This window comes from Lepidochelys olivacea (assembly GCF_965140295.1).
Source record: "Lepidochelys olivacea isolate rLepOli2 genome assembly, chromosome: 1".
Taxonomy (NCBI): domain Eukaryota; kingdom Metazoa; phylum Chordata; order Testudines; family Cheloniidae; genus Lepidochelys; species Lepidochelys olivacea.
The window spans coordinates 10020364-10047974 of record NC_140411.1 but is presented as its reverse complement, the minus strand read 5'-3'; the positions used below and the strand labels follow the sequence as shown (position 1 = coordinate 10047974).

The window sequence follows — 27611 nt, the reverse complement described above, 5'->3', positions numbered from 1 at the left end:
CTTGTCTTGTGTGACTTTTATTGCTGGTGAAAGGTGGCAGATTAACAGCCCTGAATACTGAAGTCCTTTTATTTGTCCCCAAAGTAGGGGAAATGAAGACATCTTCCCCAGCATTAGCTTGATGGTGTGCCTCATCTCTGAGTTAGTCTCTGGGCCAGTTCTGTTCTTGACCTTGCTGCAGAGACTGCCAGTAGGAAAGCCAGTACAGACCGATAGTTCTGGTGACTTCAGGCTTGCCTAAAGCTGTACATCCCTGTCACAGCCAGAACTAGAACGTAGATCTCCTGGATCTCAGACATCTTCTTAAACCACGAGGCCCCCGCATTCCTGCTGGCTTCTTTTTAGGCCATGCCCTTCCTGTTTTGGACATCCATACTATGCAGATCATCCATCCATGGAGTTGCACAGTCAAAGGTAGAGCAGGATCCCAATAACCTCATAAGAAGCAAAGATCTTGAGCCAAAGTAATCCTTACTGTAACAAATCGAGTTACTCCAGGGATAGATTTGGCCCTTGATGTGAATGAACTGCCACCCAAAATCTCTAAAGACTGGCATTACTTAAATAGCTTAGTTTGTATCCCTGACACGTTTTCCAGCTGAAAACAAATATATAATCCTAGTTTATTTAATCTTTTAAATTCCTTTTCCTGTAATGTAAAAGAGGTTGTGTCCTACACATGGCCAGGTTCTCTGCAGACATTCAGCCTCACTAGCAGCTGTGCTTTTGAACCTCTGTTCTTTGAATATTTTCCCGTAAATGAAATCATGGCTGGGAGGGGTGCCATACTGGATAAAGAATAATAAAAGCCAGTGATCACAATTACCAGGCTTGTATTAGCAACTGGGAGCCAGGGATTGCTATCTCAAGGTGAGGTCTGACAAAGCTAATACAGTGCGTCTCTTATTAAAAAGATGGGTTCTCCTCCTTTACATTTGGCACTATGTCACAAGAACCTCTTAGCCCAGGTGAACCTAGGAGCTTTGTTACCTCCTGCCTAGCACAAGAAGAGCAGGGTATCAGTCCCTACCTCTCTTTCAGAACACGTAATACTGGTGTAATCCACTTATATGGCAATGATGTTCTATAAAAGTTTAATCAGAAGAACTAGAGATCAGTTATCGGAGGGGGAAAACAGTCCCCATTCATAGCACTTCACGCCATGTAATGGAGTGTCACTTTGACTGGTGGCTAAAGTCAAATGTAATCAAGGTCAGGCTCTCTTTGTGATTTCCTCTCCAGTAATGTCTTTGTAGCAGTAACACTATGCATGAGCCCTGGCTTTTACTGACTGCCCCAGTCACTGATCATGGGAGTTCACTGGTCTCTGGGTCACAGGAAGGAAGCAAGCAGTGCAGACTAAGGAACAATTGTGACTTGCTTTGTAGGGAGCCTTGCCCAGTCGTGCACAGGGAGAAAAATGGTTGGTGTCAAAAATCAGTGAAAGTTATGTCTTGCTACCAAACAGAGAGTGAGATCCTGACCCCCCACTCCAGCCCCTCTATGGATAAAAGGGCTGGAGCAGTGTAAAGTGGCTCTAAAAGCCCCAGTTCTGACTGGAGGAGGAGTCCCCTGGCACAGACCCCGATGAGACAGACATAAGGCTGCCTCCTGAGGACTCTCTCACTGGTGCTGGTGTAGGGAGTGTGCCAGGGATGGGGAGGTGTTGCGGGTCCGGTTGCAGCCCACAGCCCTGCAGACTTTCAGGGCTGTGCTGCAGCCATAGAGAAGTCCAGGGCTGAGTTACACCAGGGGCCTCTCCAGCCCGGGAACAGCCAAAAATTAGGAGAGCAGAAAGTTGGCTTAAAGCCCCTTGAACCCCACATCCTCCTGGGGGGCAAGGTCTTTGCAGTGCCTCTTAGAGTCACAGCACAGAGTCGCACCCAAAGAACTAACGAAGGCAGGTCCTAGCACTTCAGTCCTTCCTCCCAAACTTCGGCAGGTTGCCGTCATCAGCTGTGTCAATGTCTCCATGACCCTCTGCAGTCATTGCTCTGCCATCATCCTTGTGGCTAAGAGGGCAAGAGTCATTTTCGAAGGCAGAAGTGCTGCACTTCATCCAACTAGTCTGGGGTGCAGGAGACTGGCACGAGCCTAACCCTCTCTTGGGACATCAGCTGCACCACACTGCAGGCCTTTGGAGCAAGAGTTCTGCTTGTGCCCCCAAATCTGAGACTTCAGTGTGTTAAATTAAAAACAAAACAAACAGAAAAACCCCTACAATGAATAGATTCTAAGGCCAGAAGGTCATCATCTAGTCTGACCTCCTGAATGACACAGCCCAGAGAACTTCCCCACAATAATTCCTAGAGCAGACCTTTTAGAAAAACATCCAGTCTTGATTTAAAAATGGTCAGATATGGAGAATGCACAATGACTCTTGGTAAATTATTCCAATGGTTAACTATTCTCACTGTTAAAAATGTATGCCTTATTTCCAGTCTGAATTTGTGTAGCTTCACCTGTCAGCCACTGGATCGTGTTATACCTTTCTCTGCTAAGTTAAAGAGCCCATTATGAAATATTTGTTTCCCACATAGGTATTTATAGACCACGCAGTTCCCCTTAACCTTCTCTTTGTTAAGCTAAACAGACTGAGCTCCTTGAATCTATCACTATAAGGCATGTTTTCTAATCCTTTAATTATTCTTGTGGCTCTTCTCTGAACCCTCTCTAATTTATCAACATCTTTCATGAATTGTGGGCACCAGAACTGGACACAGTATTCCAACAGCGGTCACACCAGTCCCAAATACAGAGGTAAAATAACTTCTCTACTCCTTGAGATTCCCATTTATACATCCAAGGATCACAGTCGCTCTTTGGCCATAGCGTCACATTTGGGAGCTCATATTCAGCTGATTATCCACCACAACCCCCACATCTTTTTCAGAGTCATTACTTCCCAGGATAGAGTCTCCTGTCTGGTAACTGTGGCTGACATTCTTTGTTCCCAGATAGATGCTTTTACATTTAGCCATATTAAAACGCATATTCTTTGCTTGCACCCAGTTCACCAAGCAATCTAAATCACTGTGAATCAGTGATGTGTCTGCTTCATTATTTACCACACCCCCAATTTTTGTGTCATCTGCAAACTTTATCAGTAATGTTTTTGTTTTCTTCCGGGTCCTTGATAAAGATGTGAAATAGCGGAGGGCCAAGAACCAATCCCTGTGGGACCCTTTTGGGACCGCTTAGTGATGATTCCCCAATTACAGTTACATTATGAGACCTATCAGTTAGCCAGTTTTTAATCCATTTAATGTGTGCCATGTTAATTTGATGTCATTCTCGTTTTTTAATCAATTTGTTTTGCAGTACCAAATCAAATGCCTTACAGAAGTCTAAGTATGTTGCGAACGTAGTGAGCAGCGAAGAGAGGAGATGTAAACAGAGGGAATTTGTATGGGAGTTTGCCTGGGGAAGAGCCCACAGAGTTTCTGCTTTTCAGGCTTGTACGAGCAGTAAATACATTGTCCGAGGAGGCTCTTAGAATAGAATATCAGGGTTGGAAGGGACCTTGGGAGGTCATCTAGTCCAACCTCCTGCTCAAAGGTAGAAAAAATGGATAGTGAGGGGTCAGCTGTTATGACCTGCACAGGATGCACTGTGTTTGTCTTTCTCCTAGAGGAGAGAAGTGACTTGATCTGTGCGAAGTGCAAGCTGGTCTCCATACTAGAAGAAAAAGTCAAAGGACTGGAGGCCCAAGTATCGACCCTGCATTGCGTCAGAGAAAATGAAGACTTCCTGGATAGAAGTCAGGATTTGGTACTGCGGGCACAGCATGCCAAAGAATCAGAGAGGGCAGTGGAGGGGGGACTGAAGAACAATGAAGAAAGTTGGAAAGGAGTCAACGGGGCAGTTCCTAAAAGATGTAATACTGGAGGCTCAAGATCAAGTGATTTCGCTGCAGAGGAAGGAAAAGAAGAGCCAGAGGAGGCCAGTGTGGCTGCACAAGGAGCTTTTGAGCTATTTAAAAACCAAAAGGAATACATACAGGAAATGAAAAGAGGGGCATGTCACCGAGAAAGTATACATGGCAATAGCATGAGTGTCTAGGGACAGAATCAGGAAAGCCAGGGCAAAGAATGCGTTCCAGCTGGCAAGGAATGTAAGAGACAACCAGAAGGAGTTCTTCAAATATGTCAGACAAAAAAGAAAGATCAAGGATGGTGTGGGTCTGCTGCCCAGTGTTGAAGGTGAGCTGGCACGGAAGATGATAGGAAAGCAGGGTTGCTCAGTGCCTACTTAGCTTCAGTCTTCTCACAAAAAATAACATGTGACTGTATGACTAGTTGAAGTTACCAGAGAAAATAAAGGAGAAGGGATGCAAATCGGGATAAAAAACACGTCAGAGATCGTCTGACCAATTTGAATGAATTCAGATCAGCGGAGCCAGATGCTGTTCACCCAAGAGTACTGAAGGAATTAGCTGAAGAAATCTAGGAGCCACTGGCAATAATATGTACAAACTCATTGATGATAGGAGAGGTCCCAGAAGACTAGAGAAGGGCTAACGTAGTGCCCATCTTTAAAAAGGAGGAGCCGGGGAACTACAGACCAGTCAGCCTGACCTCGATATCTGGGAAGCTACTGGAGTAATGTATAAAACATTCAATTTGCAAATACCTGGAAGATGAAGAGGTAATTACAAGCAGCCAGCATAGATTTACTAAGAACAAATCATGCCAAACCAGGTTGATTTCCTTCTTTGACAGGGTAACTGGTTTGCTGGATAGGGGAATGCAGTGGACATAATATACCTGGACTTTAGCAAGGCTTTTGACACAGTCCCACATAACATTCTGAAAAGAAAGCTGGAGAAATGTGGGCTTGGTGGAACTACCATTAAGTGGATACATAATTGATTAAACAACCACAAACAAAGAGTAACTATTAATGGAGTGATGTCAGGTTGGAGGGATGTCTCAAGTGGGGTTCCACAGGGATCTGTTTGGGGTCCGGTCTTGTTTAACATTTTTATTAATGACCTGGGTGTAGGAATAGAGAGCATACTGATTGAATTTGCAGATGACGCAAAGCTGAGGGAGTTGCCAACACTTTGAAGGATAGAACTAAAATCCAGAAGGCTCTTGATAAATTGGAGAACTGGACTAGGGACAAAAAAATGAAATTCAACAAAAACAAAGGTGCTACACGTAGGGAAGAAAAACCAAATTCACAAATACAGAATGAGGGATAACTGTCTTGGCAGCAGCACTGCTGAGAAGGATCTGGGAGTTGTGGTGGATCACAACCTCAACATGAGTCAGCAGTTCAATGCTGTTGCAAAAAAAGCAAATGCAATTTTAGGTTGCATTAACAGAGTCATGGCATGCAAGTCATGGGAGGTGATAGTACCACTCTACTTGGCTCCGATTAGGCCTCAGCTGAAGTACAGTGTCCAGTAGTGGTCACCAGTGTATAGGGAGGATGTAGAGAAACTGGAAAAGGATCCAGAGGTGAGCAGCAAAGATGATCAAAGGGATGGAATGCAAGCCATATGACCAAAGGCTGGAGGAACCGGGTATATTTAGTTTGGAAAAGAGGAGATTAAGTGGGGACAGTCTTCAAGTACTTAATAGCAGTCTTCAAACACATGAAAAGCTGCCAAAAAAAGATGGAGAAAAGTGTTTCTCTCTTACCACGGAAGGCAGCAAAGAGGCAATGGGTTCAAACTACAGCATAGCAGATTTAGATTAAATCTCAGGAAAAACTGAAAGAACAGTAGGACAATGGAACAGATTGCCTAGGGAGGTTGTGGAAGCTCCTTCACTGGAAGTTTTTGAAAGGAGGCTGGCTAGCCATCCTGTCTTGGATCATTTAGACACAATAAATCCTTCATCTTGGCAAGGGGTTAGACTAGATGACCCTTGTGGTCCCTTCTAGCCCTATGATTCTATATTATGTCAACACTGTTACCTTTATCAGCCAAACTTGTAATCTCATCAAATAAAGATATTAAGTTATTTTGACAGGATCTATTTTCCATAACCCATGTTGATTTACATTAATTACATTACAGTTCTCTTGTTCTTTATTAATCGAGTCCCATGTCAGCTGCTCCATTATCTTGCCTGGGATTGATGACTGACAGGCCAAAAATTACCTGGGTCATCCCATTTACCCTGTTTAAATATTGGCATAACATTAGCTTTCTTTCAGTCCTCTGGAACTTCCCCAGTATTCCAAGACTTATTGAAAATCAGCATTAACAGTCCAGTGAGCTTCTCAGCCAGCTCTTTTAAAGGTCTTGGATGCAAGTTATCTGGACCTGCTGATTTAAAATATCTGACTTTAGGAGCTGCTGTTTAAGATATCCTCCCAAGATACTGCTGGAATGGAAAGTGTTTTATCATCATTGTATAATATGACTAGATTCATAGTTAGGAAGGTTTCAGAGTAGCAGCTGTGTTAGTCTGTATTCACAAAAAGAAAAGGAGTACTTGTGGCACCTTAAAGACTAATAAGTTTATTTGAGCATAAGCTTTCGTGAGCTACAGCTCACTTCATCGGATGCATTCAGTGGAAAATACAGTGGGGAGATTTATATACATAGAGAACATGAAACAATGGGTGTTACCATACACACTGTAACCAGAGTGATCACTTAAGGTGAGCTATTACCAGCAGGACAGCGGTGGGGGGGGCGAGGGGGGGACTTTTGTAGTGATAATCAAGGTGGGCCATTTCCAGCAGTTGACAAGAACGTCCGAGGAACTGGGGCGGGGGTGGGGGGGGAATAAACATGGGGAAATAGTTTTACTTTGTGTAATGACCCATCCACTCCCAGTCTCTATTCAAGCCTAAGTTAATTGTATCCAGTTTGCAAATTAATTCCAATTCAGCAGTCTCTCGTTGGAGTCTGTTTTTTAAGTTTTTTTGTTGAAGAATTGCTACTTTTAGATCTGTAATCGAGTGACCAGAGAGATTGAAGTGTTCTCCAACTGGTTTTTGAATGTTATAATTCTTGACGTCTGATTTGTGTCCATTTATTCTTTTACGTAGCGACTGGCCAGTTTCACCAATGTACATGGGAGAGGGGCATTGCTGGCACATGGTGGCATATATCACATTGGTAGATGTGCAGGTGAACGAGCCTCTGATAGTGTGGCTGATATGATTAGGAAGCTTTTCCTGAGATTAAATCTGCCACAGACTACATCATCTGTTTCCCCTGAAATACAGAACAGAAATATTTATTGAACACTTCTGCCTTTTCTGCATTATCACTGATAATTCTACCATTTCCATCTAGTAATGGACCAGTATAACTGTTAGCATTCCTTTTGTTCCTAATATAGTTAAAGAACTCCTTATTTCCTTAACTACTGGCCATAGCTTTCTCCTTTTGTCCCTTGGCTTCCTTTACCAATTTTCTGCAATTCCTAACTTCTTATTTATATTCATTACTATCAACTTCACCTTTATTCCATTCGTTAAATAATTTTTTTTTTAATTTTTATTTTTTTACAGCTGTCTTCACCTTCCCTCTCAACCAGATTGATTTTGTAACCAGTGCAGCCTTTTTCCTCAATTGTGGGATTGTGGTTTTCGGTGCATCTAGTAAGGTGTTCTTAAATGATTCCCAATGATCATTCACAGTTTCCTGATTAAATTCTTTCTCCCAGCTTTTTTGGCTCATAATTATTTTCAGCTTTATGAAATTTGCCCTATTAAAGCACCAAGTATATATATTACTACTCTGGACTTTATTCTGCTTACACCTTATAAATGTGATCAAGTCATGATCATTTGTACATAAGCTACCATTAACTTTTAGTTCTGTGGTCAGTTCCTCTTCGTCTGTTAGGGCAAGGTCTAATATAGAATTCCCTTGTGTTGGCTCAACACTTTTTGAATTAGGAAATTGTCATCTGTAATGTTTAGAAATTCCAAGTAGCATGAGACCTCCAGCATGTGCCACTCAAATTGAAATTTCCGATGATCACACAGGTGTTTTCCCCCTTACACATTATAGATAGGTGCATAAGGAGCCAGTCATCCTGTTCCCTTGTATGATTTGGTGTATGTAGCAGACACCAACTAATACCCCATCTTGTGCTTGATCTGTTAGGGTATGATCCATAAGCATTCAAGACCGTTTTCTTCTGAGTTATCAGTGACTCAGAAACAGGTAATGCCAATTTTGAGGTAGAGTGCCCCTCCCCATCCCATTTTGGATACTCGATCCTTCCTAAATAGGTTAGAAACATTGATTTTAACATTCCTGTTGTGCGACTCATCCCACCAGGTTTCAGTAACACCAACTAGATTGAATTTATGCTCATAAATGAGCAATTCGAATTCCTCTTGTTTGTTACCCAGGATCCTAACATTAAGGTAGAGGCAATTTATTTTTTTTTCTTTTCATGTCGTTTGGTTTCTTGATTAAGTTTATTCACAGCATCTTGAATTTTGTGCTGAGTATCCATATCTTCCCACTTTTTACCTCCCCTTTTGCTATTAGTTTAACCCCCCTCCTGACTATTCTAGCCAACCTGTCCCTGGGGAGATTGGTCCTCTTTCTACTGAGGTGGAGGCCATGCAAACTATACAGCCCCCTCTCCCCGTAGAAGGTGGACCAATGTTCCACAAAACCAAAGCTGTCTACCCTACATCACTTACCTAGCCAGTGATTCACTTTCAGCATCTTCTGCCGTCTGTTTTTCTGTGCTCGTGGGACAGGAAGGATCTCAGAGAAGATTGCTTGGACATTCTTCTTCAGCATGCTTCCAAGTCCCTTGACGTCATCTACTATCTGCAAGATATCCCGCGACGCAGTGTCATTAGTGCCACTATGAACCATTACCAATGGTTCCTTGCCCATAGACTTCAGAAGCCTATCCAGGCTTAGAGCAGCATCTCATGTCTTGGCTCCAGGCAGGCAGTACGCCATCCTGTTGTCCATCTGTTCCTTGCAGAATGTTCTTTCAATTCTTCTGAGTATTGAATCTCCAGCAAGGATTGTCTGTCTTCCTTGCACAGCTGGAGAAATCTGTGTGGGTAAGCTTGATTTTCTTATAGGTTGTATCCATCCATACCTGTCCCATACAGCTACCCATTCTCTTGAACCAGCTGGATCTAAAGTGGTATCATTCGTAATTTCTACTTTGAGGACCCGATACTGATATGAAACTTCTAGCAGTGTGGAATTTCTCCTGCTTCTCTTCTCTCTGATGGTCACGGGCCATCTGTCTGCAACCATGCACAATGCTTCCTTGACCTATTGTGGTTATGAACTTCCAGGCCTCCTCTATGACTCCCCCTCTCACTGATTCCTTTGTGAACAGCTCTGTTCTGCCTGGAACCTGGGTATTGGTATTTCCTGAATCTGGTTGTCTAGGAACTCCTCGGCTTCTCTGATTCTTAGTAGCGTCTCAACTTGCCCCCCACCCCCCAGTTCAAGAATCTTTTCCTCCCAGTAGCGCCACCAAATTCCACTTCATGCCCAGGAAATCCCTTATGTCATCAGGCAGGAAAGAGAACATAACACATCCATTGCCGGTCACTGCCACCGTTTCATCACTGGCCATCTTGATATCACACACAGTGCTGACGCTGGAAGGAAAAACTCTCACAGTCCCTTTCCACACTCCCCTGCTAGCGGCCTCTGTTCACAGCTCTCGAGTTCGCCTAGCAAGTGACCACGTCTTCCCTGCTTAGCTCAGCTGAGCTCCAGAGGGAGTGAATTATCTCGCAGAGACTTCAAACAGCTGGACTGATCAAAGGTCCAAGGACTTACTCCAAGGCCCACAGCCCAGCTATGCAGCCTGAACGCAGAGAGCGAACAAACAACAGTCAAACAAACAATCCACAAAGGGACCAAACACACCATTCACTAAGTCCTGTTACCTCCAAGTACAGAAGTCTGTAGCTGAGCCTGGCGCTACTCCCTCCGAAACTCCCCTGTTAAATGCCTCTGTTCGAACAAACTTCTTCCAGGTAGGGTTAGGAAGAAAGTTCCTGTTTGTCAAAAACTTGAAGGGTCTCTAGATATTACAGTGATGAATGCAGTATAAAACCAAGATAGATGGGCAAGGATAATGGCCTGACCTCAAATTCTGTTTATAAAATGGTGGATTTTCCTCTTCTATTTTTTTCTTTGCTGTCTTCATTTTGTGAAAAGTGCCAAGGTTTTGAAATTTGTTGTCTTTCTGACGCAGAATGAAAACGGGACCTTGGGAAAAAACTAGAGAGAGACCCACCCCAGAATCCCAGGCCTGATAGTTCGGTCACTCACCTGGGAGGTGGGAGACCCAGGGTCAAGTTGCTGCTCCAAATCAGGCAGAGTGGGGGCTTGAGCCAAAGGACTTTCTTGTCTTACTGGACAGTTGGCAACTCCAGAGGTGTCTCCTTCTGTCTCTCAGAAATTCCATCCTGGACCTGAGAAATCTTCCCAACAAAACCTTTGTGAAACATGAAATAGAAAAACAAAGTCCCAGGAAGATGATGGTGCAGGCTTTGCCCTCACATAGGCCTTGTCTACACACATAAGCTGTACCATTTTTAACTACACCAGTATAGTTAAAGCAGTACAACCCACCCCCAGTGTGAATGCAGTTATACTGGTATAAATGAGTTTATATTGGGTATTGGTTGTTCCCCAGCGGGGAATTATGCCTTCTTTTACTGCATAGGCACGGTAATAATAATCGGTATGTGTCTAATAGATCATATCTGGGACCCTACCAAATTGACGGTCCATTTTGGTAAATTACACAGTCATGGCATTTTAAAAATCTTGAATTTCATGATTTCAAATATTTAAATCTTAAATTTCACAGTGTTGTAACTGAGGGGGCCCCAGCTGAAAAGAGGGTCACGGGGTGCTGGGGCGGGGGGGGCACACAGCTATTGGGGGGGGGCATTGTATTGCCACCCTTACTTCTGCACTGTCTTCAGAGCTGGGTGGACGGAGAGCGGCGGCTGGTGGGCAGGAACCCAGCTCTGACTCCAGCAGCAGCAGCAAAGTAAGGGTGGCAATACCACACCATGCCACTCTTACTTTTGCCCTGCTGGTGGTGGCGGTGCTGTCTTTAAAGCTGGGCATCCAGAGACCTGCGCCGGGCGCCCAGCTCTGAAGGCAGCACCGCCAGCTACAACAGCCAGATTTCACAGGGGAGATCAGATTTCACGGTGCATGACATGTTTTTCATGGCCCTGAATTTGGTAGACCCTTTTCATATCCATTTCCCAATGGGCTCATCAGCGCTGCCTTAAGTATTGTAGCTGTGGGGAGCCTGAGTGACCTGTTTATCCAATCTCAGTGTAACTTAAGCGTTTTCCTGTTTCAAACCCAGCTGCAGTCATAGGACGAGGGAGTGGAACACAATAATGCAAGACAGAATTCCGTTCAGAAGAGAGAAGCAGACATGCTCTCACTCAACACTCTGGTGCCTCTTTTGAGTGGCCTGCCCCGAAGAGATGCTCAGGCAGAGGCAATGGGAGGGATTCTGCAAAGCACTAGCTTGCCTTTGCTCATGGTGACGTTAAAGTGCAGACTCTCTTCGTGAGCTGAATAGTCTCGTTTCCTTCCCCGAATCTCTTGTGTCCTCCTGTTTTAAATTCCAGCACCATGTGTCACAGGTGCTTTGGGCTTGCTCTTCCCGGGGGAGATGATTTCCAAAGAGACAAGCATCACAGTTCTCTTCCATTACTTCTCCTGTTGTGCACTCCCTTCTTTTTACATCTAAAGCAGAACTGATCATATGGATTCCACCAGCACAGCTTATATTCCTCACGCTGCTTTTAAAAAAAAATTAAGTATTTGTCCTGATATATAGAAAGACATAGAAATATAGAAGGAGCTGCAGTAGTTTGAGCCTGGTGATATATACGAAGCCTGCGGGAGATACACAGTTGACACACTGGATTCTATCCTCCATGTGTCATTCCACTGGGATCAGCAGTGAAGTTATTGCTCCATATGAAACATCAGGACTGATGGGATCTCTCAGTTATACAGTAGACTGATAGCAGCAGCCAAAATTGGATTGTTTGCTATTTATTTTTTTTAACTTCTGTCAGGGTCACTACCATAACAGGGAAACACTGGCAAACTGGCTGATGTGTTTTATCCACTCTGGCTGCTGCAGCTTTCGCAGCAGAGTTCGGCTTTTGTTGCGAGAGTGTCACCTTCAGAAGACAGTTTAAATGCGTAGATTGTAGACCAGTTGGAGTCCCAGGTGTTCCCTTAGAAAGATCTGCTTTTAGCTAAATCTCTGCATTGCATCAACGTCCATTATCAGGGTGCTGTATTTTCAGTGTACCAACAAGGCATAATTGTCTAGTGGTTAGAGCACAGGAGCGTTAGCCAGGAGGCCTGTGTTCAGTCCCACTGACTCACTTATTGACCTTGGGTAAGTCATATGCAGAGGGATGTACAGACGGCCATCTTTGGTGCTCTGCAGAGGAGTTGGATGGTCAGACAATAAGCAGAATTTCCAAAGCAGAAAGCGCGCAGTGTTTGTCCCTTGGAAAACTGCTCTCGGTACTGGGTGTCAAAGCTACCTGGGTGCCTAGTCACAACTGGATGCCCAGTCATTGGGATTTTCAAAGCCTCACTGCTGTGTTCTTCAGGCCTTTCTGTTCTCCTTGTTTCTAATTGTCACAGCTTCCCCCAGTGCAAGCTCACTGGAAGGCAGATTTTTTCCTAGTAAGTTCCAAGGCAATTCAGAGAGCCACAGTGTACTCCAGCTTCTTGGCCAGGATTCCAGGGCTAAGAACCCTACACTTGTGAAATGCAACGTGGGAATTTTAAAAGGGAACTGTCTGCTCAAATTACTCAAAGGTGACTAATTCAAGTCTCCTGACAGAAGCCCCTTTAAATAGGACGTCCTGACACCTTTGCAAAATACCCTTTAAAACATTGCTCTAAGGTTTGTCTTCTGCTCATAAGTAGATGTTTGTCAGCTTCTCTCATGTTGAAAAGACCCTATCAATTGATCCCTCGTAGGCTTTTTGTGCTGTCTCCCATCACCAGTTTCTAGGCACTTTCCATGTAAAATTTGACTTGCAATAGCAAAGTCCCTAGTGGACTTCATGTAGTCTCTGGTTCGTCCCTTTTTGTCGAGTTATAGAAATCTCTGCTCAGGCTGGATTTTTTTCAGCTTCCAGTTGAGGAGCAGGAGATAGTTACGGCTGTGAATGTCATTCCAGTCATGGTGGGAAAGGCTTTCTCAGCGTTAGCAGCATTTCCTAAAGATGATCAGAGCCTGGACTCAGCTAATGTCCTGAAAGTTCATTCCACACCTTGCTTTGGGTTTGTGATCTGCCTCATTTCAGAGGAGTGCCGCTGGCTTGGTGGTTCAGAGATGGGGGTGCAATGTCTAATGGAGCTGGGACTGGATCTTTTAATGATTTTAAGGTCTTAAGCTGGCAGGGGAAGGGGACTGAGAGCCAGTGGAAGAACTGAAGCACTGGCCTGATGGGCTCACGGTGGCCTAACCCATGAAGGAGGAGGTGGGAAGCTGCACACTGCGCCAGCTGGACACTTGGCATTGTTTTCGGCTTCAGATACGGCACATTTCAGTAACAGAGTGCAGAGAGGACAAATGCATGAATCATTGGGCCCAGTTCCTCATGCAAGAGGAGCAGGACTGATTTCCTTGTGACCTGGAGCTGAAAGAAGGCAAATACTCGAAGTAAACAAACTTCTGTCCGTGACCCCTTTGTACATTATGTGCATGCAAAGCCCTTTGGGATCTTTGGAGTTTAGCCGCTCTGTGCCTCCTTTTTCCAGCCTATAAAATAGGGATAATAATGGTTCCTCCATACTTCACAGGTTGTTGTAAGGCTTAATTCATTAACCAGTGTAATGTGTTGAGATCCTTGAATAGAAGATCCTAAGGAAGATCCAGATATTATTAATGAGTATTTTTATTTATTGAGATAAGCAAGCTGATGTTCGTTGTTACATGGCTGGGCGATTCAGTAGGTAGTGCTCTTCCCACTCAGTTAGTGCTAAATCACTGGCCTAACAAAGTGCCATCTATTGGTGTCATCTTTCAAATGAGATGCACAATGAAGTTTCTGATCACTCCTAGTCATTAAAGACCGCCCAGGTAAAATCCTGCTTGGATAATTACATTCTGCCACCTAAATTCCCCCCCTTCATTTTCTCCCAGATACAATATTTTTCATTTTCTTTCCTAAATTTGTACAGTGTAGCACTGGGTGCTGTTAACAACTGCCATGTCCCACCCCACATATAGCTGCTTTTCAGTGATTAGGAAAAGTGATCCCTGTGTTTAATTCATGTATATCTTTGCAAAGCATTTTAGGGTCCTTTGCATGAAAGGCACTATATAGACATTAGTTGCTGTTTGATGAGAAAATATTTTGCTCATAGTATTTGTTTCCTTTCCACAGTTCCAGGAGGAGCAGCGTAAAAGAGAGTTAGAGGAACGACGCAGGTTTCCCCTGGAGCAGCGGCTAAAAGAGCATATCATTGGGCAAGAGAATGCCATAGCAACAGTGGGAGCTGGTAAGATCAGTTACTGTTAATTGTTCTACATTCTACAAAAAAGAGAGCGCGTAGTATTCCCTGAATCTGTGATCCTGGACTAATTACAGCCAGACTGTTGCGGTGAACTGATGTGCAGAGGTGGGACGAGTGCCTAATTCACAGTGAGGCCCAGGAGGGTTTTCATTGATGCAGAGGGCTCATGCTCATTGCTTGAAGAGACTGAGATTCACGTAACACATAAGAGAGTCACACAACACAAGAACCAGGGGTCACCTGATGAAACTAACAGGCAGCAGGTTTAAAATAAACACAAGTATGTACTTTTTTACACAACGCACTGTCAGCCTGTGGAACTCCTTGCCAGGGGATGTTGCGTAGGCCAAAAGTATAACTGGTTTCAAAAAGAATTAGATAAGTTTATGTAGGATAGGTCCATCAATGGCTTTTAGCAAAGATGGTCAGACACACAACCTCATGCTCCAGCCTCCACTTCCACCTCCGATTGCCAGAAGCTGAGACTGGACGACAGGGGATAAAGAATAAATGGACACAAATCAGACATCAAGAGTTATAACATTCAAAAACCAGTCGGAGAACACTTCAATCTCTTTGGTCACTCAATTACAGACCTAAAAGTAGCAATTCTTCAACAAAAAAACTTCAAAAACAGACTCCAATGAGAGACTGCTGAATTGGAATTAATTTGCAAACTTGATACAATTAACTTAGGCTTGAATAAAGACTGGGAGTGGATGGGTCATTACACAAAGTAAAACTATTTCCCCATGTTTATTCCCGCCCCCACCCCCCACCCCACTGTTCCTCAGATGTTCTTGTCAACTGCTGGAAATGACCCACCTTGATTATCACTACAAACGGTCTCCCCCCACCCCACACACCCGCTCTCCTTCTGGTAATAGCTCACCTTAAGTGGTCACTCTCATTACAGTGTGTATGGTAACACCCATTGTTTCATGTTCTCTATGTATATAAATCTCCCCACTGTATTTTCCACTGAATGCATCCGATGAAGTGAGCTGCAGCTCACGAAAGCTTATGCTCAGATAAATTTGTTAGTCTCTAAGGTGCCACAAGTACTCCTGTTCTGTTCATTCCTTCTGGAGCATCTGGCACTGGTCACTATCAGAAGACAGGATACCAGGCTAGATGGATCATTGGGTCTGACCCAGCATGGCCGTTCTCATGTTCTTTTTGGGGGTTTGGCAGGGACATTGATTCATCTGGCCAATGTAGGAGTGACATTGACTGGCGTTGAAATGTGGATCAGTATGTAGTCTTTTCTGGATCAGAAGTATCGTGATTCCAGTATGGGACCTCAAGGAGCCGTTCTTACATAGGAACAGATCTGAGAGAGGAATTGTCAGGGCTCCCGTCTGTTGAATAGAGGATCTTCTCACCTCTCTATGCAAAAAGACAAAGCAAGATTTTCTGTGCGCTCTTGTTGGCTGGTTTGTTAGTAGGGCTTCCAGATTAAGAGTGCTGTGTGTTAATAGTGAACTGAATATTAAAACTCTTTGTCAGCAACCTGTTACTGAAACCTCTCTCTGCTATGCTCATGAGCCCATTACAGAGATGCAGGAGGGGCCAATATCTTCTGTCACTCTGGCCACAGGCCGGGCCAAGAAAAAAAGGGACATGACAAGGGAAACTAGTCTGGGAAACTGAAGTAAAACATCTTAATTGGCATTTGCTTGTCTAGTTTTATTCTTCACTGGTTGGAAAGCAATACTGAATGGCTGTGCCCTGTAGCTAATAAAGCAGTTTGGGATTTTATGTTTATACGTATCAATAGATAGTGCAGGCAGGATAACTTGGCTTTTTAGCAAAAAGAAAAGGAGGACTTGTGGCACCTTAGGTGCCACAAGTCCTCCTTTTCTTTTTGCGAATACAGACTAACACGGCTGCTACTCTGAAACTTGGCTTTTTAGTGTTTCCCACTTGGATTCACTAAAAGTACTTTGGCCAGCAATCTGCAATCTTCTGCAATCCCATGTTAGTTTGTCCTTGAGCTAGCAAAGTTAAGTGTTAATTGGGCCTTTTCTGGAAGCGGTTTCCTTGTTCTTGTACCCGTGGGCGAAAGCTTTTCGGAGGCATTGCTGTCTAGTGTTGGAGCAGGGAATAGGAAGATACCATGGGATCTTTAATGCACTGCACCATGGTTTTCTTCTCATCCAAAAGACAGCACAGTGCCACTGACCCTTATCCCTCAGTAGTGAATTGACTGAATACCAATAGAAAGGGGAATAATATCAGAAACCTCATTTCCGACAGCACTGTCTACAAATATCTAAGGCTGCTAACACCAGGGGTTTAGGTCGTTTATTTAGCATTGCAGTGGGGAGGGTTGTTGGGGATTTTTTTCCACTGAGAGTACTTGGGTAATCTTAAGAAAGGGAGAATGTAGGCTGAGCATTAGAAAAGGGTCTGATGATTAAGATTTTTAAGTCTGTGGCATAGTCTCCCAAAGCAAGGCTTGGAAACCTCACTACGTGGAATACTCTAAAACTAGATTGGACAAAGCTCCAGAAAACATCCTGCAAGGAACAGTCCTGCACAGGCCAGGACTGGACAAAGTGATTTAATAAGTCTGTGTCCGCTCTAGTGTCTCTTGTTCCGTGAATGCCTCCCATCATATGCAGCGCTGTTGTAGCTGTGTCGGTTCCAGGCTATTAGAGAAACAAGGTGGATGAGGTAATATCTTTTATTGGGCCAAGCTCTGTTGGGGAGAGAGACCAGCTTTCAAGCTACACAGAGCTCTTCTTCAGGTCTGGGAAACTTAACCAGAGTGTCACCGCTAAATACAAGGTTGAATAGATTGTTTAGCCTAAGTAGTTAACAAATATTGCAACGGACCGTTCAAGGTTGACTCTATTAAATTTGTTAGATCCAACAAGATCGCAGGCTGAGGTGGAAACTGTCTACAAATGTTGCCAGGGTGTGAACACCAAGTGGGGAGAGGAATTGTTTAGGGAATGAACTGTGGAATGAAACCCCCCAGGAGCCATCACAAACCTCACCACCTTCCACTCCAAGGCCAAGATAGAATCATAGACTATCAGGGTTGGATAGTCTATCAGGAGGTCATCTCGTCCAACCCCCTGCTCAAAGCAAGACCAATCCCCAACTAAATCATCCCAGCCAGGATTTTGTCAAGCCTGACCTTAAAAACCTCTAAAGAAGGAGATTCCACCACCTCCCTAGGTAACGCATTCCAGTGCTTCACCACCCTCCTGGTGAAAAAGTTTTTCCTAATATCCAACCTAAACCTCCCCCACTGCAACTTGAGACCATTACTCCTTGTTCTGTCATCTGCTACCACTGAGAACAGTCTAGAGCCATCCTCTTTGGAACCCCCTTTCAGGTAGTCGATATATTTCCTTGACCTTGCAGTCTCTAACATATTGCAATGTGTACATTTATTTTTAAAAATTAAATAAAACCCTAACAAAACAAGACTTTCCCCCAGAGAGAGGATGAAAAAACATACACCACCTGACTGATGTGTTGGCTTAACACGCTAGTGGAAGTTGCTCAGACGTTACAGTGATGAGCACAGTATATGAACATATACAGAAGGGAAGGGAAGGGTATATAACTAGCAGTCATAGAACAGCACTGGGTGATCGCTGTTACCAAACTTATTTCTTGGATAGGGTGTTGCAAATTCTCTTGCCCTCTAAAGCTTCACTTATTTTGGGTGATCACTTTATTTCTTTTGCCCATTTCTGTAAATAATGGGTGCTAATTTACCTCTTTCATTTATCAAAAAGAAAAATAAAATTGTGCACCTTGTTCATTGTTTCCCACAGTCTCCTAGAGACAGTCCTGGAGTCTTTTTAATGTTGATGAGAGGCAATCCATTAGGAAGGATGTCTTTAGAGAGCAGGTCATTGATGTCCTGTGACAGTGGTTCTCTGAAGGTGTACACTTTAGTGAATTACCCACTTCCATTACCAATAGTTCATATTATTAATTGTTCATGTGTTTTATTTTCACGTCCCTCTTCTAAACAACGTTGCAGCAGTGAAGGCTGCCTAAGCACCAGGACACGCACGGTGTGAGATGTCTCATGCGAAGCCCAGGGGTTTATAATTCTGGAGCTATAAGGGTTCAGAGACTCTCAAGTGACATTCATTGAAAAGTTTTACCTCTGTGTGTGTGTAACTGTGTTTTCATCCTTTTATTGGTCACACTCAGAATACAACTGAGACCCTCAATCTCTAGGGGGTCGAATTAGGCCAGTTTGTGGCAACTCAGAGAGGTGTTACTTTCCCCTTGTGGCTATGTCTTGTGCTCCAGAGTCTAAGCTTTCATTGTTTAAAAAAAACCACCAGCAGCAGCAGCCTAGGATTCTAGCCCTTATGGTTGTAAAGAACATCTTTAAAATGTGAGCCAGTGAGATCTGCCTGAGTCTGCAGACAGCAGAAACAGTAGTTCTGAGAGGTGTGAAGTGCCCATATTCATTCTCTGAAGCCTAACCAAGAGAATTGGAATGTGTGGTGTTAATTATTTCACTGCTGATCAGAGCACATAAGGGACAATCGCACTGCATGTGGCCTCTCATTTGGCACCCCAAGTGGGTGAAGTTGCATTAGTACCACCCAGTATATGTTAATAGTTTGATCACAAGCAATTCATTTCACACCGGCTGCCTGAAAAGCTCTGAGGCAATAATGGCTTTCGGTTACTAGCAGCCTGGGCTGGATTTGGTACGTTGACCCAGACCCGAAAGCCTCCATATCTTGTTAATAGTTCCCTGAACGATTCCATCACCCAGATTCAGTGTCTGGAAACAGGACAATAAGGTGAGACAGAGCTAAGGTCAGAACACAGGCATGTGCAGCTGATGATCATAAATACAAAACCATACCAATATTGTTAACAAAGACAGGCCCTCGCAGCCCATGGAAGAGCTGCCTCTCCCACTGCTAACACAACAGACACCTTCCCTGTTTTGAGAACAGTTACGGCTGTGCCTGGAGGCAGCAGTACGGGCTAATTGGGAAGCTTTGATTAATGGGTAGTGCCTGTTTCTGACACAGGTGGTGGTTGTGCACATTAAAGCTGTTGCCTTTATGGAGGCTTCTCTTATTGAATTATAGGGAATGCGCTAGATACCCCAGCAGCCTCGGGATATCAGACTGATATCCCCGCTGCCCCCTTTTTGTTGTTTTGTTTCAGTAATGTTGAATTTAGACAGAGGTTAGCCTTCTGAGCGCTCACCATTGACTTATTTCTGCAGCCACTTTATGGAATCAGTGCGCCGCCCTTCTGCTTTCCACCACTGATACAACACATGTTGTTTCTTTGGCTAGGAGACAGACTATACAATGTCTCTTAAGATTTACCAAATTTAGATGATATGGTTAGATTTTAATTTATAACCTCTTCCTTAATTTAATAATCTGATTTGATTCAGTGCCTCTTGTATAATCCCAACAGTCTCCAGAGACTCCCATCCCAGAGTGAAAAAGAGAATGGGGTTTAGACATGGGTCTAGGAGCCAGTTTCAGAAGCAGTGGTGCCTAGCGTCTGAGGATAGCAGTGAAGCTAAAATAGTGACGCTTGCACCTTCTGCTGCTGCGCTAAGCATGCGAGTTACATTAATTTGTGTGTTCAGAAGCTTCCTCTGAACTGACTAAATCTGTTTTACCTCACACCTCTTGTTATTTCAGTGCCAGTATATGTGAGGGGACATCTCATTTGAAATAAAAGACTCCAGTAAACTCAAGTGCACTCTCTTCAGACTCTTACCCTCTTGCTGATGTGTAACTTCCATCACCTAATACAGCAGTTCTGAAATTAGGGTCTAACGGAGTCTGGGTTGGGGGGTTGGTGCAGTTTGCACACTGAGAAGCTGGAAGAGATGGGTGGAGCAGGAAAAACAATTAACATGAGAGTGAAGGAGGTTGGTTTGGTTTGCTCATTGCACTGCATGATTATCTCTTATATAGTATTTGAACCTCCTGTAGTTAGAACTAAGAACGGTACAGTACCTGATTCACCATATCCTCACGAATGGGGAAGCAGTATTCCTCTTTGATCTTCCATAGAATGATATCTCAGTCCTACATCTCCACTGTCTCTTCTGCTCTAGAAGAAGGGAAGGACCGGGCAGGACTGTGATAGTGTGGGATTACACCTAGCTGATCCTGACAGGTAATCTCTGCTCACTGCTCCAGGGGAAGGAGGGAAACCCTAACTGTCCACTGTTTCTGCCAGTACTCTGAGTGGGGAAATTCCTTCCTGTCTTCCAATCTGCTGATCAGTTTAGCCCTGTGGAAGGGAGGAGGCGTAAATGTAGTTAAGTGATACTGTGTACTATACAGATGTGGATACTCCCTACTTTCTATGATGTATTTTAATGCAATCAAACTAGAATATTTCAGGTAGCACTGAAACATCCAAGAAAAAAAGAAGCAGGTCTCTTCTGTAATGTTAGAAACTGACAAAGGCCTAGATGCTACAAGCTCTCATGCAAATGAACAGCTAAATGGTTTATGATTATGTTTCCAGGGCACTTTAATAAATCACTGCACTCCTGGCTCTGGTCAACTCTTGTTTGTCCTTGCACCTGAATATACAGACACAGGGGTAAATACACTGCATGCTCTGGTGATTCCCAGGAAGGGATCTCTTCTCAGATTATATAACAAAGGGTGAGAGCTCTTTTAAAAATGTGTATTTTCTGTTGCATGTCCTCACATCCTCCCTGTAGACAGTACGTAAATGTTTGTGTGTGTTTATAATATTAATAGCATTACATTGAGTGCCTGGTAGCAATCATTTATAGTTAAGGTTGCCATGCTTTTCAGTTTTTGATTTTCTGAACCTTCAGGACTAAAATTTCCCATCTTTGGGTTCTGCCCAAAGGAGGTTTGTCTGTTTTGTTTGCGTTTTTTTGTTTGAGCAAATACTCTTCAGCCATTTTGAATGAAAGGGAAGTGAGAGAAAACCCTCTGTTCATATCTGAACAATCCTACAGCTGAGATATCTGAGGGTTGAAAGTTGCCATCTGATAAGGAATGAATTGGATCCTTGGCCTTGATCCCAAGGAAAATGGCTTTGATATGGACAGATTGCAAATCCCAGACCTGAGCATGCGTGGTACCTGTCTTGTTAAGGGTTTGACTGTGGGGGAATTGACTGCACGTGCACAGCTATCTTAAGTGTGCACTAAGCTCTGTAGTCCTCAGAACAGCTCCCAACCAGTCAAGACAAGTGGGAGAACCAGGATCTAGTAAAAGGGATCCTCTTCCTCCATATCTCTCCGCCTCCAGACGGCTTGACACAGTTAGCAGTGTTGTGCTCACCCAGTGACTCAGTTCAGATTGCTATAGATCCTGCAGTAAACTGCTAGCCTGGCAAAATCTGAGGGCGCCTGAATACCTTTGTTAGTAGATTCAGAAGCTTGCCAGGTGGAGGGTGACCCTGCAGTTGGCACACGCCTGAAGAGAGTCACCCTGGTGGTCCCATGAATGTGGGCAGTCTAAGAAGCACCACTGAATGAATTGATTTGATAAATGGACATTTATTACACTCACAAATTGGCTGAAACCAATTTCGGTCACATCAACCCCTGATAACTGCTGGGGTATTGATCTGTGTAAAGTAATACAGTGAATTTATCAGTTCAATAGCGAGCTGAAGGGCCTCTCAGAGACACAGCAGCACGGTTACACTGTTACAGATGTACGAAATTAAGTAAGAGCTCTGCAGTGATGCTGGAAATGGCTCCAGAAAGAAGGCTCAGATATCATCATCCTCCTTTCCCATTGCAATGGGTTTGAATTTCTTCATGAGATTTCAGTAAAGCAGCAGTACCTGGATTTTCTTCACACCCTCAGCATTGAAGGAGGCATCTCTGCCCGAAATATGGATTTCCTGCATGAACGTTGATGAAAAATTCATAACGTGGTGAGCAAATACATCGTGCGGCATGGACACCTGAAACACCATGTCAGCCAGGGTGCTACTCTCTGAGCCTGCCACTGAAATTTTAATCTTCCCAAACCTGCATTGACGGGTTGCTTGAGGATCACTCCATCCTGAGATGACCTCTTTGGTCCTTTTGTCATAGCTCAGCAGTGCAGCAGCCAGCACCAACTAGAGGAGAGGTGGGCAGCTGCTTAGAGTCATGGCTTGCTTGTTGCCATCTCTCTTTCTGGTTGACCTGAATCTTTCTGATTAGATTTGTGCAGCTATGTTACTTAGTTGGACTATGGTCATTATTTTAAGGCTATATACAAAACCACTTTGACACCATGCTGCTCTAGGTTGTTCTAAATAATCTACAGGAGCTGAGTTTCTTCACTGCAATGACTGAGAACTCTTTCTAGCTTTCTAACAAGAACTTCAGTCTGAAGTCATCATCCCTCATTTTATGATAGGCAGTCTTCTCTAAACAGTAACCCAACCAAATCTTTGGCTGTATCAGATACCCATGGGAGTTGCCATATGGGAGCTGACCATTTGTCCATCTAGTCTAGGAACTTGCTCCAGAGAGAAGTGAAAACATGACCACAGTGAACCCAATTGTCTGTGCAGTGTTGTATATGCTGACCCCTGCAGGTAATCATTTTGTGCTCTGAAGCAAGAGTTTATTACTCTTATTATCTTAACTGTCATAGCTGCAAATGGTTTTTTTGTTTCTTTTAAATCCACCCACATTATTTGACCTCTCTTGTGCATATTCATAAATGATCTGGAAAAAGGGGTAAATAGTGAGGTGGCAAAATTTGCAGATGATACAAAACTACTCAAAATAGATAAGTCCAAAGCAGACAGCGAAGAGTTACAAAGGGAGCTCACTAAACTGGGTGACTGGGCAACAAAATGACAGATGAAATTCAATGTTGATAAATGCAAAGTAAAGCACAATGACAGGTTTCAGAGTAACAGCCGTGTTAGTCTGTATTCGCAAAAAGAAAAGGAGTACTTGTGGCACCTTAGAGACTAACCAATTTATTTGAGCATAAGCTTTCGTGAGCTACAGCAAATAAATTGGTTAGTCTCTAAGGTGCCACAAGTACTCCTTTTCTTAAAGCACAATGGAAAACATAATCCCAACTATACATGTAAAATGATGCTGTCTAAATTAGCTGTTACCAATCAAGAAACAGATCTTGGAGTCATTGTGGATAGTTCTCTGAAAACATCCACTCAAGGTGCAGCGGCAATCAAAAAAGTGAATAGAATTTTAGGAACCATGAGGAAAGGGATAGATAACAAGACAGAAAATATCATATTGCCTCTATATAAATCCATGGTACGCCCACATCTTGAATACTGCGTGCAGATGTGGCCGCCCCATCTCAAAAAAGATATATTGGAATTGGAAAAAGTACAGAAAATGGCAACCAAAATGATTAGGGGTATGGAACGGCTTCCGTATGAGGAAAGATTAATAAGACTGGGACTTTTCAGCTTGGAAAAGAGACAACCAAGGGGGATATGATAGAGGTCTATAAAATCATGACTGGTGTAGAGAAAATAAATTAAAGAAGTGTTATTTTCTCCTTCTCATAACACCAGAACTAGGGGACATCCGATGAAATTAATAGGCAGTAGTTTTAAAACAAACAAAAGGAAGTATTTCTTCACACAATCAACCTGCAGAACTCTTTGCCAGAGGATGTTGTGAAGGCCAAGACTATAGCAAGAGTCAAAAAAGAATTAGGTAAGTTCCTGGAGGATAGGCCCATCAATGGCTATTAGCTAGGATGGGCAGGGATGCAAAACCATGCTCTAAAGCAGTGGTTCTCAAACTTTTGTATTGGTGACCACTTTCACATAGCAAGCCTCTATGTGCGACCTCCCCCCCCCTTTAAATTAAAACCACTTCTTTACATATTTAACACCATTATAAATTCTGGAGGCAAAGTGTGGTTTGGGGTGGAGGCTGACAGCTCGCGACCCCCCTTGTAATAACCTCGTGACTCCCTGAGGGGTCCCAACCCCCAGTTTGAGAACCCCTGCTCTAAAGTATCCCTAGCCTCTGTTTGCCAGAAGCTGGGAATGGGTAATGGGATGTATCACTGGATGATTACCTGTTCTTTTCATTCCCTCTGAAGCACCTGGCATTGGTCGCTGTCAGCAGACTGGGCTAGATGGACCATTGGTCTGATCCAGTATGGCCGTTGTTATGTTCTTATGTGAATGATAAAGGCCAAGGGAAGACCTAGTACATGCAGCCACCTAGGAAGTGGGAGTGTCTCATAACATTCCCAAAAGAGCCTGTTGTCGTTGTGGAGTGTACAGGTGCTGTTATGAAAGGGTCCTCAGCACGAGTGTCTCTTTTTCAGTCTGCACAACCCTGCAGAGTTAGAACAAGCCTATTTCCACCATATTCCTCCCTTTATGATGGCTGTTTTACTTAGATCATCTAGCTTGTGAGGAGCTGGAGAGCGGTACTATGCATCTGCCGAGTTTTGCCGTTGGCATTGATATTTTCGAGAGTTTGGAAACATCTGCTTCAGACTTGTTCTCAGTGTTTGCACCAGTATAGGTTTTTAAAGTCTCTATTTGTAGTTTCTTTCCCTAAAACAGTCACCTTCTTCTTCAACTTTTTGTTACAATGTTCTGACTCTCGGATGCTCAGCACAGACCTAATTCTGCTCTCTCATATATACACTTGTGGCTCCCGTTAAAGTCCATGGCAGTCAGTGCACATGCTTCTTACAATAACATTTACCCCATCTACTTTAGCTCAGCTCTTCTCTGCATGTGCTTTCTCTCTCTGTCTCTGTTTCACACACACACAGATTGTGCCCGGTGTACCAGTGTGCAGAGGCCAGGCACAGTGGCAATCACAGATTCATAGAGTTCAAGGTCAGAGGGACCATTATGATTAGTGACCTCCTGCATAGCACAGGCCAGAGAATTTCACCCTGTCATTCTAATTAAGCCCATAGCTTTCGCTTGAGCTAAAATGTCTGTTAGAAAGATGTCCATTCTTGATTTAAAGACTCCAAGTGAGTAGAGGGTCCCCCACATCCCTAACTGTTTGTTCGAATGATTGATTACCCTCACTGTTAAAAACTGTGTATCTTATTTCTAGTCTGAATTTGTCTAGCTTCAGCCATTGGCTCCTATTAAGCCTTTGCCTGGTAGATTAAACATACATTTCCTCATGTAGGCACTTATAAACTGATCAAGTCACCTCTGAACTTTCTCTTTGTTAAGCTAAATAGATTTAGCTTCTTAAGTCTCTCACACTAAGGCAGGTTTTCCAGACCTCGAATCATTCTTGTAGCTTTTTTCCAAACCCTTATTTGTCAACATCCATTCTGAAGTGTGGACACCAAAACTGAACACAGTGTCTCAATCATGCCCAGGGCCAATCAGAGGGCGGGGCCAGGAGGGCCATTTGACCTGGGCCTCAAGCTCAAAGGGACCTCAAATTTAGACACCAGTTAATTTTTTGGCATTTGATAAGTTTTGCAACTTGTTTTTTGCGCATCTCAAGCAGACCAAAATGTGACACACACTCTCATCTTAGAGCTGCAAATTTAAGCAAATAAGAGGTGATTTGGTAAAAGACATAATTTTTTGTTAACTGATATAGATTTTGTCATATTAAAGAGTTTAAAATGTTCATAAATATTAATACAAATATATTGCTTCTGATGGCACAAGATTAGACCATGTGTTGTCATTTTTTATTTTAATTATGGCTAGGAGCCTCAAAAGCTGGAAGTGGCCTGGGCCTCTCTGGACCTCTGAGAGGGCCTGCTCTTGCCATATGCAGAAGTAAACCCACTTCCCTAGTCCTACTTCGTATACACCCAAGAATAGCATTTGCTCTTAATGACGGCTTTTGTTCAGTTGGTTATCCATCTTGCCCACAAGACTTTTTCAAGTCATTGCTTTCCAAAATAGACCCCATCCTGTAAGTGTGACCTGCGTTCTTGGTTCTTAGGTGTATGACCTTGTATTAAAAGGCATGTTGTACCATGAGCCCAGTTTACCATGTGATCCCGATCACCCTATAAATCTGACCTCTCCTTATCATTATTTTACCACTCCACCAATTTCTGTGTCACCTATAAACTTCACCAGTGATTATTTTGTTTTTTCCAGATAATTGATAAAGATACTAAATAGCATCATGCCAAGAACAGAGCCCTGAAGCACCCCACTAGAAACACCCCTTATTGGATGATGATTCCCCATTTACAATTACTTCTTTAAATCTATCAGTTAACTAGTTTTTCGCTGATTTCATATGTGCTTTCTTGATTTTGTGTAGTGGTAATATTGTAAATCAGAATGTCATGTGGTACTAAGTTAAATGCCTTGCAGAAGTCTCTCTTATGTCAACACAGTTACCTTTATCAACCAAACTTGTAATCTCATCAAAAAACAATATCAAATTTGTTTGATAAGACCTATTTTCCATAAATTCATGTTTGTTGGCATTAATTATGTTGCCTTCTTTTAAGACTTTACTGATTGCATCCCAGATTGGCATTTCCATGATGTTGCTTAGGATCAGTGTCGGGCTAATCAGCCTGTAGTTGTTTGGGTTGTCCCATTTGTATCTTTAAATACTGGCACAAGATTAGCTTTTTTCCCATCCTCTAGGACTTTTCCCAGTGTGCAGAGGTTTGTTAAATATCAACATCAATGGCTCAGAATGCTGCTCGGCCAATTCTTTTAAAGATCTTTGGTGCAAATGATCCACTCCTGCAGATTTAAAATGTTTAACTTTAGCAGTTGCTTTTTACACTCTTCCTAGTTACTGTTGGAATGGAAATGCTTTAATTAGTGCTATAAGCTATGAATAAATCATCCAGTTTCTTTTCAAATATAGAATAGAAATATTTATTGAACATTCTGCCTTTTCTGTATCAAGATTAACAATTTTCTACCCCTAGCCTCGAGAAAGTTGTCCTTATCTGTACTACTGCTAGGATGGCTTTTTTTCCTGATATATTTTAAAAATTCTTTCTTATTGTCCTTAACTATACTGGCCATAGATTTTTCATTGATACCTTTAGCTTCCTCTATCAGTTATCTGTATTTCTAACTGCTTATTTACAGTGATTGCTATCCATTTCCTCCTGCTACCACTGTGGAGAAGGAGCTGGAGTCACTTCTTCCTTGTGCATCAGCA

General features: G+C 43.2%; 1 protein-coding gene across 2 annotated transcripts in view; it reads left to right on the top strand.

Annotated features, from left to right (window-relative positions):
• Positions 1–27611, top strand: part of CLPB (ClpB family mitochondrial disaggregase) — a 141796-nt gene that overhangs the window by 86519 nt on the left and 27666 nt on the right. For both annotated transcript variants that reach the window (XM_084617292.1, XM_084617291.1), the window contains exon 7: positions 14377–14491. In XM_084617292.1, coding sequence (XP_084473418.1) covers positions 14377–14491 — 115 coding nt within the window. The remainder of the gene's footprint in view (positions 1–14376; positions 14492–27611) is intronic.